Source organism: Pongo pygmaeus, chromosome 1, assembly GCF_028885625.2.
Source record: "Pongo pygmaeus isolate AG05252 chromosome 1, NHGRI_mPonPyg2-v2.0_pri, whole genome shotgun sequence".
Taxonomy (NCBI): Eukaryota; Metazoa; Chordata; class Mammalia; order Primates; family Hominidae; genus Pongo; species Pongo pygmaeus.
Window position 1 is genome coordinate 77,883,162 of NC_072373.2, and position 15,885 is coordinate 77,899,046.

General features: G+C 35.1%; 1 protein-coding gene across 11 annotated transcripts in view; it reads right to left on the reverse strand.

Moving 5' to 3' along the window:
• Window positions 1-15,885, reverse strand: part of DNM3 (dynamin 3) — a 575,478-nt gene that overhangs the window by 258,169 nt on the left and 301,424 nt on the right. For 2 of the 11 annotated variants that reach the window (XM_063648661.1, XM_063648658.1), the window contains 2 exons: window positions 10,707-10,761; window positions 6,243-9,992 (listed from right to left, as the gene is read on the reverse strand). The exons of the other annotated variants lie outside the window; for them this stretch is intronic. In XM_063648661.1, the coding sequence (XP_063504731.1) occupies window positions 10,741-10,761 (21 nt within the window). In that variant the 3' untranslated portion in view covers window positions 6,243-9,992; window positions 10,707-10,740. Of the gene's footprint in view, window positions 1-6,242; window positions 9,993-10,706; window positions 10,762-15,885 lie in introns of those variants that run through there. 11 annotated transcript variants of the gene reach the window in all.

Genomic DNA, 15,885 nt, shown 5'->3' on the forward strand with positions numbered 1-15,885 from the left:
ACCAATGTCAAGCAAAGGGGAAGCATTTTTCTTGATTGGTTTTTATCTTCTCTTTATCCCATTCCAGCAACATTCTGTTGATTTATCTCATATCCCTATTATTTCACTCTAATACTGTGATAAACTTTTAAAAAATTCCTAATAAGTGTCTCATAATGCTGAAGTTAGGCTGAGAAACGGCCCATGATAACATTCGAGTGCTCTGTTGTCTTCCTTCCTAGTGCCATTCGTTTGTTCCTCCTGAACTGCTTCTGTTCTTTATCCACTGTTTCACTGAATGGCAAGCACCACTTTGTATCTGGATCATATATATTGTTATGAAATATATATATATATATATAAAATATATAGGAGGTGAAAACCGCGGCCTAATCCAGGGTCATCCAAAGACTAACAAACTTATTCTGAAGTCTGTCACGAAAATCACTGAAGAAAAGAGTAAATAATCCAGCCATCAGACCAAAGTTAATAAACTGGTATTGCTTTACACAGTGTGTTTCAGCCTATTAATAAGGTAATTGTTAGGATTTTAAGCCACTATCATGCAACACATAACATTTGAGTCAATGACAGACTGCATATACAATGGTGGTCCCATAAAATTATAATGGAGCTGAAAAATTCCTATGGGTTCATAGCCATTGTAGTGCACCACATTACTCACATGTTTATACTGATGCTGGTGTAAACAAACTTACTGTGCTGCCACTCTTATAAAAGTCTAGCACATACAATTATATACAGTGTATAGTACTTAATAATGATAATAAGCAACTATGCTATTGAATTGTATATTTACTATGCTATACTTCTCTCATTATTTTAGAATGTACTCCTTCTACCTGTTTTTTTTTCCTAAAGTTAACTGTAAAACAGTCATAGGCAGGTCCTTGAAAAGGCATTCCAGAGGAAGGTATTGTTAGCAAAGGAGATGACAGCTCCATGCATGTTACTGCCCCCAAAGACCTTCCAGTAAGACAAGATGTGAAGGTGGAAAACAATGATATGGATGATTCCAATCCTGTGTGGACCTGGGCTAATGTGTGTGTTTGTGTCTACATTTTTTAACAAAACAATTTAAACAGTAAAAAATAAAAACATTTAAAAATCAAAAAAGAATATAGAATAAGGATATTAAAAAAGAAATTTTTTTTTACAGTTGTTCAATGTCTGTGTTTTAAGCTGTATTACAAATAGTCAAGAAGTTTTTAAAAATTTGAAATTTTATAAAGTAAAAATGTTACACTAAGGTAAGGTTACTTTATTGTTGAAGAAAAATATATTTTTATAAATTTAGAGTAGCCTAAGTGAACAGTGTTTCTAAAGTCTACAGTAGCATACAGTAATTTCCTAGGTCTTCCCATTCACTCACCACTCACTCGCTAACTCACCCAGAGCAACTTCCAGTCCTGAAAGCTCGGTTGATGGTAAATGCCCTTTACAGGTGTACCTTTTTTTTTTATCTTTTATGCTGTATTTTTACTGTAGTTTTTCTTTGTTTAGACACGTTTAGATCCACAAATACCACTGTGTTACAACTGCCTACAGTATTCAGTACAGTAACATGCTGTATGGGTTAATAGCCTAGGGGCAATGGGCTATACCATAGAGCCTAGGTATATAGCAGGCTCTACCACCTAGGTTTGTGTAAATATACTCTGATATTTCTACAAGGATGAAATCACCTAAGGATGCATTTCTGTAAATGCATTCCGATTGTTAAGTGATGCATGACTGTAATTCACATTTTACAGCACAAACAGGATTAATAATTTCGTATAGTCTTTTAGTGAAAATCTATTGTGGCCATTAACTGATATTTTGCATCTATTTCATGAAGACACTCAAGAAACTCAATAACACAGGGAGCACACACATTGCCAAATTCCTGCTGCAAAATAAAAGGCAGGAATAGAATCAAAAGTTTCCTAACATTATATCCTGTACACAATTGATAGTCACATCATCTACTTCTTAAGATAGATTTCATGAAAATCAACTTAGCACTGGATCTCATTCACATTTGAAAGCTAAAGAAACATGTTTATACATATGGTAAACTTCTGAGGAGGACCAATCCATATGAACATAAGTTCAGTTCTAGGTGGAGCAGGCTATATTTACCATGGCAGTCTTGGACAATAACTCAATGTGAGATGAACTTGCTGTAGCAGAAACACAAACTTATTTTCAAGTAAAAATGCTTTTTCTGAAGATATTATATTTTAAAAAGTGTGAGGCAAAGAAGACAAAAGTCTGATGAATCTAGTAGGACTCACACACAGGTAATGCTTGTTCTTTTCCACAGATGGCTTTTTTCTCCATCCATAACTTTTTTGCATAGCTTGGCATTAAGTAGAATGTAAAAAGAGGCAGAAATGAATAAATAATGCCAATGGGTCTCAAGTTGCAAGATAATTTTCCAAAGGAAGAATGTGACCATTTAGATGACTTGACTCACTGCTTCTCTCATTTGTGAGTACACTCCTTATTTGTGAGTACGCGATCATACATACATACCAGCAAGCAAAACAACGCTTAGGTTTAAAGCTTGATCATGGGCAGAAAGAAGAGAACAAGATCCCCAGCATGTTTTTATCAACACTAAGATTATTCATAAAGGATTATTATTTTAATAAAGTAACACCTAATTTATTAAGCCATAATGCTTATAACTGTAGCTCACATAGTAGTGTTAGGGAATCTTTTATTTAATAGTAAATACTTTTTTTAAGTATCAAAACTTTTTCTCTATTTTACATCAAACCTATCAATAAAACTTTAAATTCTTTACTTGTCTCTGAAAACAAACCCAAACAGTATCTTTTAGCAAGAGAGAGTTAGTTTATATATTGATTTTAAATTTGGACTTTAGACTTTTTCATTGGTTTGCTTCTATTGACTAGAAACATCTTTTTAATCAGTAGAACCCAAAAGTCCTCTGTCTAGGTTTCAAGGCCTCCATCATCCAGTCTCACTCATTTATTCAACCTTGTTTCCCTCCCTTCTCACTGCACACTCTCTGCTCTGGACAGGCGATCCTGGATGTTCTCTAGGTCTGTCTCTTCCACTGCCTGTGCCTTTGCTTATGTTCTTCCCACTAGCAGGAATGTTCTCCTTTTTTCATACGCTTCTTCATGGTCTCTCTATTTTCCAGATCTCTACCTTCTCCTCCAAGAAACCTTCACTGGTACATTCCTGATCCCCTCTTCATGCCCATCATTGTACCACTCAGATCTTAAGCAGGTCCCAGTTATCAACCTTATCTACTCCTATTCTTCCCCTCACCTTATTCTAGCTCCTCTGGCCTCCAGGCACACTCTTGCCTCAGGGTCTTTGCACATACTGTTCCCACCATTTGAAAGGCTCTTTCCTCAGCCATCTGCATGCTTACTTCCTCACTGCTTGCCAATATAATCTCAAATACCACGTTTCTTAACCATGCTACTTAACATTGCAACCCCATTCCCAGATTTTCTATTCTCTCTCCTTACCATATTGTTTGCACTTGATTATCATGCGGGCAGGATTTTTGTCTGTTAAATTTACTGCTGTATCCCCAGTGCCTAGAATACTGTATGGCACATAGTAAGTACTCTAAATACCTGCTGAATACATTAAGTGAATTTACTGAATGTTAACTACAGTTGTCTCTTGGTGTCTGTGGGGGATTGTTTCCAGGACCTACCATGGATGTCAAAATCCAAAGATACTCAAGTTCCTTATATAAATTGGTACCATATTTGCATACAACCTATGTACATCCTCCTGTATACCTTAAATCATCTTATTTAAAGACTGTAAGTAATCACTTATAATACCTAATGCAGTGTAAATGCTGTGTAAATAGTTGTTATATCATATTGTTTAGGGAATAATGACAAGAAAAAAGCCTGTACATGTTCAGTACAGACCCAATTTTTTTTCAAATATTTTCAATCTGCAATTGGTTGAATCCACAGATGTGAAACCCATGGAATTCAGAGGGTCAACTGTATCCTAAGTGCTTCATAAATATAATAAATTAAATGAATTTACTGAAATGTATGTCCTAAATGCTTGATAAGTATTATCTTGTTTAATCCTCACAACACTCTATGGCAGAGGTTCCCAACCCCTGAACCACGAACGCAGTACCAGTCCTTGGCCTGTTAGGAACCAGGCCATACATATTTATAGCCGCTCTCTATCACTTGCATTACCACCTGAGGTCTGCCTCCTGTCAGATCAGCAGCAGTATTAGATTCTCACAGGAGTGCAAACCCAACTGTGAACTGCACATGCAAGGGATCTAGGGTGTGTGTTCCTTACGAGAATCTAATGCCTGATGATCTGTCACTGTCTCCCATCATCCCTGGATGATGGAAAACAAGCTCAGGGTTCCCACTGATTCTACATTATGATAAGTTATATACATATTTCATTATATATTACAATGGAATAATAATAGAAATAAAGTGCACAATAAATTTAATGCACTTGAATCATCCCAAAACCATCCACCCCATCCTGATCTGTGGAAAAATTGTCTTCCACAAAACCAGTCACTGGTGCCAAAAAGGTTGGGGGTCTCCTGCTCTATGAGAAAGGTTCTATTACTCCCAATTTTGCAGATGGAAAAATGTAACACAGAGTGAATTAACTACAGTTAAGTAACTAGCAAGTGGCAGTGTTGGGAATCAAGTCTGCTAACTTAAAAGGACAATGTCTTTTGCACTTTATATGTCCTTTAATGCTTTATATGTCCTAAATGCTCTTACATACATTCTATCCTTACTGCAAAAATTAAAAAAAGAGCAATTACTGAAAAGAGTTAGTTTATTTATAGTACACAATCACTTTCTAAAAAAAGAATTTAAGGCAATTAGCTTTAGATATAATTTTTCTCTTACAAAAAAAAAAAAGCAGGAGGAGGAGGAGGGAAAGGAGGAGAAAAAAATGAACATCTACATTATAACAATTACTTACCAACATTAGGCAAAAAAAAGTAGGGAACCCAAGGCTTGGCTCTAGTGTCTTTCTAGGAATTACTAGGTAAGAAAAATATCCTGAATTATCCGGAACATGAAATAAATCTATACTAAGTCTAGGTACTCAAAACTAAGAAGATTACAAAAATATAAATTGCAGGCACCTATTAAGTCCACAGTCTGTTAGTACTACAGAGCCTGGTCCAGGAGCCATTGTCTCTAGGATAGGATGGGGATGGAGCACGAGTTTTAAGTAGAAACAATAAAACTGATGAAGGCTAACTGAGCTGTTATCTATACCATAAACACTGGGGTGGTCATATTAGATTTTTACAGCCAACAGCAGTTCTTACTGGTTGATGCCCCTACTGTCTGGGTTGCTAAATATTTTGGAAATCATCCCTGAAGCTAACATTTTTTCAAGTGCTTAATATACACTTGACACTATGCTGAAAGCTTCCACAGATTAATCCATATAGTCCTCCAACATCCCTATGAAGTAGAAACACTTATTATCCTCATTTTATGGATGAAAAAAGCCACAAATGACAAATAACATTCACCAAGTCACACAACAAAGTAAGCAGTCAAGCTGGACGCACACCAAGGCCTTCTAGCTCCTTAGTCTCTCCCTCAGTCACTACACTCTACTGCCTAACAACAACCAATAGTTTAGCATTGGCTAAACAGACCATATAATATTTTTAGATAAACCTAAATATATGTGTAGATTTATATTTATCTGAAATAATAAAATCACTATCTTCTTAACAATTGTTTTTGCCCCTTAAGTCATCCTAAGCAAACTCTTTGAAGGTATAAAGTTTGTATTTTCTACCTTAGTATCTCCAGCACAGTCTAACATCATAGGAGTCTGATAAATGTTTATGGAGTGAGTGAAAAAATAAAAGAATGACATAACTGGATGTTTATTTTTACATCTCACCTGAAAAATGGCACTTTCCATAGATATAAAGCCCCTTGGCTCTGAGTGTAGGCTTAGACAAATTATATATTAATTATTAAGTGTAGCCAGCTAAAAAATTACCAGAGCAGAAGTTACAATAGGAAAACTAACAAAAATACAAACAAGCACCATATTAAATAAGAGTATATAAAATAAACCTTAATTAGCTTTTCTCCACCATAAAGCAGGAGAGAAATTAAGCCATGGAATGAAAAGTTTTAATTTACTTAAGTAAATGATCAATTTAATGCTATGATCTTCTTGATCTTATAAAAATATTACAGGTTTTTTTTTTTTTTGCAAAGCACAAGGCCTACCAAGTTGAGAAATGCATGTTTATTACTCCTAAACATAGGTATGTATGATTTGGTCATGTTTATTAAAAGAAAATCACAATTGTATGGTTGGCCTTTATGTTTCAAATATTAACATTTTTATTAATCACAAAACATTTTATCTTAACAGAGTGTGTTCCTCTTTAAATGGCAACCTCATAACATATTTAAACTGTATAAGGATCACTAAATAGAAAACTTAAAAGGAACCCCCAGAATATTTTTCTCAAAATAAAAATAGTTCAATCTTTTTCCTCTCATCTGCCTTACTCATATACCTTTTCATATACAGAGTTTTAAATAGCTATATTAAAACATTAGGATAAAATTCTCCTCTCCTTAAAAGGGGTGATCTTAAACTAACAGAAAAGAGCCTTTTCTTGCTTCCTTCCCTCTTCTCATTCTCAGAATAATGTCTGCCTACCAAAGACTAGAATGAGACTTTCGTTTTAATTTTAACTGAAGCACATGTCATAGTGGTATTACTACACTACATCAACAGGAAACAAAATTACTCATCCATTCCACTGAGATAGCTAATACTAGAAGACTCAACACATGTTCTCCCTTCTTAAAGGACCTATGTGATAGGATTAGGTTTTGCAAAATACATTTAAGGGGGGGAATTAAAACTGGAATTCCTTTGCCATTCACTTTAGTTTTAAACAGCTTGTTTATCTTCTTCCTGCTAGCACAAAATGCAGTACAGAAATGGAAACCAGATTTCTTTATGTAGTGAATTTCATGTGGTTTCCACATTTCTCTTGGTAGTAGATTCCTAGCAAACACGCATCTAAATAAATTCCTCCGTGAGTGAATTTTAAGTCAGATGGCATCTGTAGCATTTTGTGGCACTTTCTAAACACACTCTCAAATGCTCCAAAAATGGCCTACACATTGCAGCATTCTTCAACACAGTTTTAAAATCTTTACACAGGTAAATAAAGATTATATAATGTAAACTAGGAAGGTGATTTTTAGTGGCCTTGATTCTTACTCAAAAGGAATCCTCTTTCTTTGACTCCTTCCATTCAAGAAAATCTCAGATTAATTAATATGTGTTTATTCACCTGATTCCATTTGGGAAACTATTGTAGGGCATACCTAGAAACTACAGGCATGGCCCTGGACCTCAAGATGCTTCTAATCAAGTTAGAAAGATAAGATATAAATGTCAGAATAAGTGAAACGACAGTTTAAGAAGAATCAGCAGATCACAAGCAACAAATGAATGAATGAACGAATGAATGGAACAGACAATAAGGTCTATATATGTTATTTGGAAATATTTGGTATGCAATATTCTTTGGAACCTTAGAAAATTGCTTTTAAATAAAAATATGATCAATCTGTAACTCCATCCTTTCTCCACCCTTCTGAAGACACTTAATGTTTAAAAAATTCAAAAGTAACTGGCTCATAGAAAAATTACTTTAAAGGCCACATGGAAGTATCAAAGCAATTAGTTTGGGAGCTATTTGTTTTTAAGAATGCATATATAGGGTTTAATTCATCTGACTGAAACTTTAAGGAGAAGAAACAAAATCTTATTAAATAACCTAACACATTTTTTACCAATAAGCTCAATTCCAACTTCATGTTCTAAAAAAGAAACAGGACGAATGGGGGCTGGAGAGAAGAGGAATACTCAGTTAGAGAAAGTCTCGTGCTGAATGGAGGAAAGATGGAAAGAAAAGATGAAATAGTGGAAAAGAGGAGGAGGAAAAAGGGCAAAAACTAATAAGCCTGTTTTACTGAATGCTTTCTGATCATGTGATTGATGCATATATTGAAATATGGGAAATCAACACATATCACTGCCTTTTGATAAAATAACTAGTTTAATATTCTCTGCTCTTATTCTCTGTAAATGTTCAGGGACAACATAAAAGTCACCAAGGGTAGAAATGGTATTTGCTACAACACCATAACCACTTTCCCTAAGGCATTGCCATGGCAATCCTCCAAACTGTAGCCATATGAACTTGTTGCAGAATGTTTTCAAAAGCATCCCAATTTATTTCATCCATATCATCGAAGTAGGCCTCCCGACCACCTCTGAGGTAGGTATCTTTTTTTATACCATTTGACAAATGAGAAAATGGCACAGCTGAACTTGAACCAATCAATTCTAATGCTCCTTCTCTGATATCTCAGTTGAATCCAAAAAAGCAAAGGTTTCATTTAACTTCAAAGAAGTAGAATTTGTTAAAGAAAGATGAAATTTTGAAAGTAAATATAACTAATTAAATCTGTACAAACACTAAATCATCAAACAGTTTCTGCTCTGGGCACTGAAACACTTGGCTTTAGTGTTTTCACTGTGAATGTTAATTCAAAACTTTTATTTCACAATCACATTGTACATTGGTAAGCAAAGTTATCTTACATAGTTATGTAAATTATCTTACATAGTTAAAAACCGTTTTTAACTTGGCCCTTCTAAACAGTTTCTGTCCGCATGCACATACACAAAAAACTCAATAAAATTCCTCTATATTGAATGTAAAGGAGACACGTACCGTGAGAATGGTAGTTTTAAGTGGGGAATTTGATATACTCAGAAATCCTCCCATATACATACACAGGACAAATGCATTGAAAATGATATAGTATGGGAATGCAACAGAAGTGGCATTCATCTAAATTTGTCCGAATCTACAACATGTAATCTAAAACAAAATCAAATTAAATAATAATAAAATAGTTACAGTTGACATTACCTCAAATCAGATCCAACCTAACCCGTATAAGAATCACAGGGTGAGCAATACTAATTATTTTATGATCTGAAGACAAAGACAGAACTAAAATTAAGGTTGATTTATGAAGTAGATAGGGCAAAATTTACTGGAAAATCAACTCCCACTAGCTTTCTTGTTCTTTATTAAAGATTAAAAAGAATGAGGGACTCAACTTTCCAAAAATTAACCAATTGAATTGTAGTACTGAAAACTTCATGGTCTGGGATCACTGAAAAAAAAAAAAAAAGGAAGGGAAGTCCATTGTCTTCAAACTGGCTTTACCACTAGCAGAAGGCAATTACTTCTGGCAAATTCAAAAGAATCCTTTTAGCCAGCACGGTGGCTTATGCCTATAATCCCAACACATTGGGAGGCCAAGGTGGGAAGATCCCATAAGTCCAGGAGTTTGAGACCAGCCTGGGTAACACAGGGAGTCTCTGTCTCTACAAAAAAATAAAAAAATAAAAAAATTAAGATTAGCCAGGCATGGTGGTACACACCTGTGGTCCCAGCTACTTGGGAGGCTGAGAGGTTGGAGTATCACTCGAGCCCAGGAGGTCGAGGCTGCAGTGCGCCATTACTGCACCACTGCACTCCAGCCTGAGTGGAAGAGTGTTTCAAACAAACAAACAAACAAAGACTCCTTTTATACCACTTATCCTCACTGTTTTTCTCTCTTCAGAAAACTTAAAAACAAACAACAATTAGTGCACTTCTCAGTACTAACTTCATGAGACCCTGAAAATGCCTATGGATACAAGTTGAACTCCAAGCACCTGCCCTAGTAGTTGACATACACACTGGCCAGGAAGCACCTGAGACTACCCCACATATTCTCAATGAAGTACAAATCCTTTAAAGAAAAAATAATTATTTAATAATCTACTAGCTTTTCAGCAAAACAAGACATTATTTCAAAAGCAATCATAATCCATTCTGGCCAATGAAAACCAAGGCTAGTTTTTTCTTGAAGAACCTGAGGAGAGACGGAAACAAAGTAAATTGTACCAGAGGAAAACATTTTGTTATAGGACAGAAGATTGGGAGTAAAGTGAGTGTTCCCCAAACAAAAATGAACCAACAGTACACAAAATGTGTGTGTAGTTTTTAAACGCAGTCAGTGACAGCTCCACTCGAATAGAAACCAATAACTTGTTGCATTTGAAAAATTACAAAGGTATTTCTTACCCAATATTTCCATGTTAACCTTTAACTATTGCTATGAAGCTCTGACAGGCAAAAGTTAAAACAATTAAAAAGACTGAAACATCTCTACACTAAAACTAACGTTTAAGATTACAAAAAAACACTGCACATGCGCTAGGCTTAAAATAATATTACCTTAAAAAGAGAAAAGAATTTATTTTGATGTTAATAATTCTCATATAGAGATGATCTGGTTTACTTTAAATATATATACAAATACATACACACTTATATACATATTTACATATACTATATACACATATATATGCTCACATACATTTGTATACACAATTGCATATATATCCAGATCTATTTCAGTCTATCTATCCATATATCTGTAATAAAACCAGATAAACTTAAGGGTGAGAAAGGTTATGACGGCTTTTCAAAAAGATTCTCCGAAGGGTTATCTTAAGAAGTCAGCTTCCATTACAGTGTTTTTAAAACAATCCTGGGTGGCTGGTGTGTCCCGCAGCAGCCTTACCTGCATAAAGCTTAGCTCTGGGCCAGGCCCTGTTCTAAGCTCTTTTCAGAAAACCCTGTTTTAGAGATGAGAAAACCAGAGGTCAGAAAAGTTAAATAATTTGCCAAGGAAGCATCAAAACAAGCTGTGAAGCCAGGATTCAAACCCATGGCAGCTGGCTCCAGAATACCCACACGACACTACCTCCTTGAGCTTCTGCTTCCTCATCTGTAACCATGGAGAGATCCTACCTTTCAGGATTGCTGGATTAAATTATATCACATGTGAAAGACACTAGCATGGACCCTGACATAAAATAAGTGCTCAAAACAAAATACTAACTAACTAAACAAAACAAACCTCAAAATTCAGAAAACAGTATATGTTATTGTCTCTATAGCTTTTGTACTCTCATCCTGAGTGGCAGTGAAGTGGAACTGAATCTGATTCTGTGTGGCAAATGGAAATCATTTTTAGTTGATTAATACTAAAATAAGTGTTTATAAAGATATGTGATTAATACTCATTTGCAACCTGTAAATAACCTTTCAACATGAACCAATTTATATGCCAAGTACTTTTTTTGGTATGTAAAAGTAAAGCCAATTTCCATGGTGGCATGAATAGAAGTATTCTAATATGGTCTCATATGTCCTTAGAAACTAGAATAAATTCTCTGGAAACTGAACAGAATTGAGAAGGCTAGTTAAAGTATCTATAATGGACACAGCTAAACAGACTTATGTTGGATCAAACCCTTTTAGAAATTCATGTAATTTGGGTTCCCCCTTTTGTATATACTAGAAGATTAAAATCCTAAAATAAAGGCAATGTGCTATGTATTACACAAGTATGCCTATCATTACTTAAAGACTTAGAGCCTCTAAAATGACCTACTGCATAATTGCAGGTATTCTGGGTAAAGCAGAAAGCTTCCCTTCACACACATGCTTCCTTGTAGCCATTATGCTTAACTTGTATCCCCATCCACAGAAAGGGTACTTTCTCCACCCCTGCAAAAAAAAAAGTAGTTTCTGTGTCCTTATATTATGCACATACAGATATTTTTTCCTTAGGATATCATGCATATTCATTTTTGAGTCACACTAAGGAAATAAAATACTGGTGATGCCAAAAGACATCAGGAGTCAACATTCTAAAATTGTCAGTGACCTGAGGACACCATGATTCTCTTGTCCAAGGAAACCAGTCCTCATTTTAAAGTCTGATTGTAACATGGAATTCAACGGGAGCTCATAGCACATAGCATTCAGATGATGCTTGTCAGCTTTTGAGGGTGGAAGCATGCAGCAGACTACACTGCTAGTATGCTCTCACTTAAAATCTGCCTGAAAAGGCCAGCAACAATTTTCTAATCCCTTTAACTTGCCTTCCCCTAAAGATTTCAAGACAGTGCTTCCAATTTTACCGGAGTCATAAATCATATATTTACTTTCTTGCGACTGGTATCCAATAGAGCTAGAGTTTTTAAGGTTTGTCTGCTGGATGTATTATGCTACTGAAATATAAAAATGGCTGCTGTGCACGCCAGTGGTTAGTAAAACTCAAAGACGTAACATTATCTTTCTCAATTGATTTGAGGAAAGAATGTTCATAAAATATATACTGCTTTTGGTTAGGAGCTTATTTCTAAATAAACAGACTCAGCAATGGAAATTTTAGAGACGGGCAAAAACAAAACATGGGTCCGTAAATGTACATTTTAAAATCAATTCTCTCACAATCTTTGTGTTTTGCAAACTTTCTGAAGACTGTAAAATCAGTTGCATTAAGTTTATGATTTATAGCTTTCTAATTTAACTTCTTTTTCAGTTGTTGAAGGAAAATCTCTTACTCCTCTGAAATATTTCTCCTCTATTTTACAGGCTGATGTTGCATCTCTGCCTAAGAAGGCACTTCACTGCAGTGATTTGAGGGAAGACATTTGTTTGTGATTCAGGAAAGGGAAGAAAAGTGGAATGCTCTGCTACAACATATCTAGTCCTTTGGGCCCTAACAAAATAGGAAATGCAGGAGATTAGGGGACTGCATTGCCTCCAATTAAAAAAAAAAAAAGTGCGAATCCACACCACATAAAGCCAAACTAAGTGGGGCTATCTTCTCTAATTTGCAATGAACTAAGGTCAGCTAGATTTTTATCTTAGCTACAAACTGGGAAGGAGAAAACAACAAGAAAGGAAACACTACAACTTGGTTAGATCCTGCTTTTCACACAAGATTATATGACTGGTAGCTGCACAGGATGCTTCCAGAAGATTAGAAGGCCAAAAATAAGCAAGGAAATATGGTTGGCTCAATGTTTACATTTATTTCAAAAAGAATAGTTCAATCTGGTACATAGCTGCAGACACATATATAAATATTAAAAGTACACTATGTTTTTTATTTACGATTTAAGAAAGCTGTAATTCTTAAGTTATTATCATGATGAATATTTGACCAGAAACCACATGCATACCATATAGCTCTTTACTCATTCTTTTAACAGTTTACTAAATGGACTACTATCAGCCAGTCAAAAAAAAAATACAAATATATTGTTCCTGCCTTCAATTAGCTTAGATTTTATCTGGGGAAAAAAAGTTCAAATACATAAAATAACAAATAGTACAGGTAACATCTTAGTACAAAACTGTGAAAGCGCAGCAGATAATTAATTGGCATTTTAATAACAGGAAATATAAGCACTATAAGAATTCGGTAGGGGAACAAGTTGTTTCTGTAGGTTGACAATATTCTTCTGAGCACAGAAAAAAACTGAGTTTTTCCATTTTTGGACTCTGATGAAATAATGTTTAAGCTCTCTGAGCTTTAATTTTATCATCAATAAAATGGGGATGATAATAATGGTTACACTATAGGATTATTATAAGAAACTAATACGTTGTACATGAATGGATTCTGTAATCTGTAAAGAAGCTGTAAAATGACCATTGAGAAGGGAGTCAAAGGAATCATGCCAAACAGTTACCATTAGTTTGGGAAGACGGAAAGGGTTAAGAAGTTGGAAGGGATAATGATGATTAATTTTTTTCTTGACATACTTCTCTATTGTTTGAACTTGTGCACTGATCTTGTAACAAAAAAACTTAAGGCTATATAAATATTAGCTGAAGTACGCATATCTGGATATCATAAAATAATTGTAAACACTAGTAACCCTGCCCCTTTAGAGGTACACAGAAAGAAGCCTCAGTCCTGGTTTCAATTTGAGAATTTCCAAAGTCATAAAAATGTGCCAAGATTGGGAACAATAACTAACTGAAACAGCGTTTCCTTTTAATAACCCTTTAAAATAGAGCAAATTTTGTAGTCACCCAAAACCATCTATTGATTCAATAATCACTTTGGTCAACAACTTTTGAAATAAGCAAATTAAATAACTTTAGTTCCTCAAAGTCAAGTATTTGTCATGTCCAACCTTGCTTTCTAGGGCCCAACACATTTTGGGTATTCAAGTGATAACTTTACAGATGTAAGAAAAGTCATTAAGCCATTTCCAAATCAACACCAAGGACTTTTCAGAGCAGAATGACCAACTTTTTAAACTGCACTTGGTTAACAGATGCGTATTCCTAACACTTTATGTAAGTGTGAGCTTTTTGAGGGCAGGAGTCAGGTCTTAATCTTTGTATGCCCAGTTGCTGGTATTGTGACTAGCAGGTGAGTAGGCAAGAATAAATATTCGTTGAACTATTTGGAGGCAAGAGCACCCTCAAACACTTCAGTTAACTGGAAACTCAAGGAGATGGACATATATTCTAAGGGGAACTCAATTTCTATAGCTGTCTCTGGAGAAAATTCCTTAAAATGTTTCAAGAGTCATAAAGATAAGTATAAAGTTAAGTCACTTGATTGAAATATTGTAAGATTCCTATTTGGTGTAGGTAGTAGAACCGTTTGAGGGCATATAGATATACAGACTAAGGTGAAATCATGGTGCAGTCTGATCAGAACCACCTTTTGTTTGCCTTGACAAAAATTTCCAAGGCATGTCTTACAGACATAAATGGAAATGGGCAGAAGAAAGGCTTTCACTTTCTGTGGCAGAAGCAGGTCTACACCTGGAATACTGGCTGACTACTGGTTCAGTGGTTTATGGCTCCTCTATGAGGACTTCATGTGAGTAAACACACAGATACTTTGAAAAGAATGGAGTTGGTATCCACATGTAATACAACTATTACATTGTATTTAGTCACACTTAGATCATTTCCAGTAATATGCAAGCAGTGACAGGGAAAAAAGGGAGGTGAGTCTTATGGGGCTTGTGCAAGCACTATTGAACAGGCCCTAAAGACACAAGTATGGAGCAAAAGTACAGAGATATAAAGTCATTCCTCTGACTCCTATTGATGATATAAATATTTCTATGAATGGTGTACCCAGTGCTAATCTCTGTTCCATCCTAAGATGCCAGATAATTCATGTTTATCTTATTTAACCTTCCTCACAAGATAACAAGGGCTTGTCATAACTTTTGAACTCTTTACTAGTGTGCTATTTAATGATTCAAAAGAGGCCATGTTATGAAAAGCAAATGCTTTAGGACAGTACTCACTTGAAGCTTTTAGAAATATACAATGCAGCGTATAACAAAGAGATATATTTTTCTACTTCTAAAAAGTATTTCAGAAGGCCAGTGGAAATGAATTGCTTTGGCTGTACTTTCTTTAAAGAATGCTAAGTTTCTTAGTCTGGTTAGTCAAATTAAATTTGGAAGCTACCTAGAAATTTTCTCACATTTTGATCTTTAGAAGGGCAATTAATCAAGCTCTTGTTTGAGGCAACTCTAGCTTTGATCAGAATCCTATGGAGGGAAAGTGAGAGAACTACATATTCAGAATATTCAACAGTATATATAATTGAAAACAGCCACAACAGAGAAAGAAAAGTAGATGCCAGTGGGCTGATATCTTATAACCTTTGGTCAAGTGGTACTTGGCAAATTTCAACAGATTTAGTTAACCAGAGATAAAACTAAGCCACAGAATACCATGAAAACAAAACAAAAGTATAAAAACAGAATCAGGAATTACCAGTGAAAAACAATGCTATACCTAACAGCATGGATCTACCAGAGGCGATTTGTCAGAAGACCTGAGTCGTTGTTTCGTAGTGGATGCTTCAAATAAAAACTTTAACGTTTCTTTAGGTCAAACTATAGCACAGCATTCAG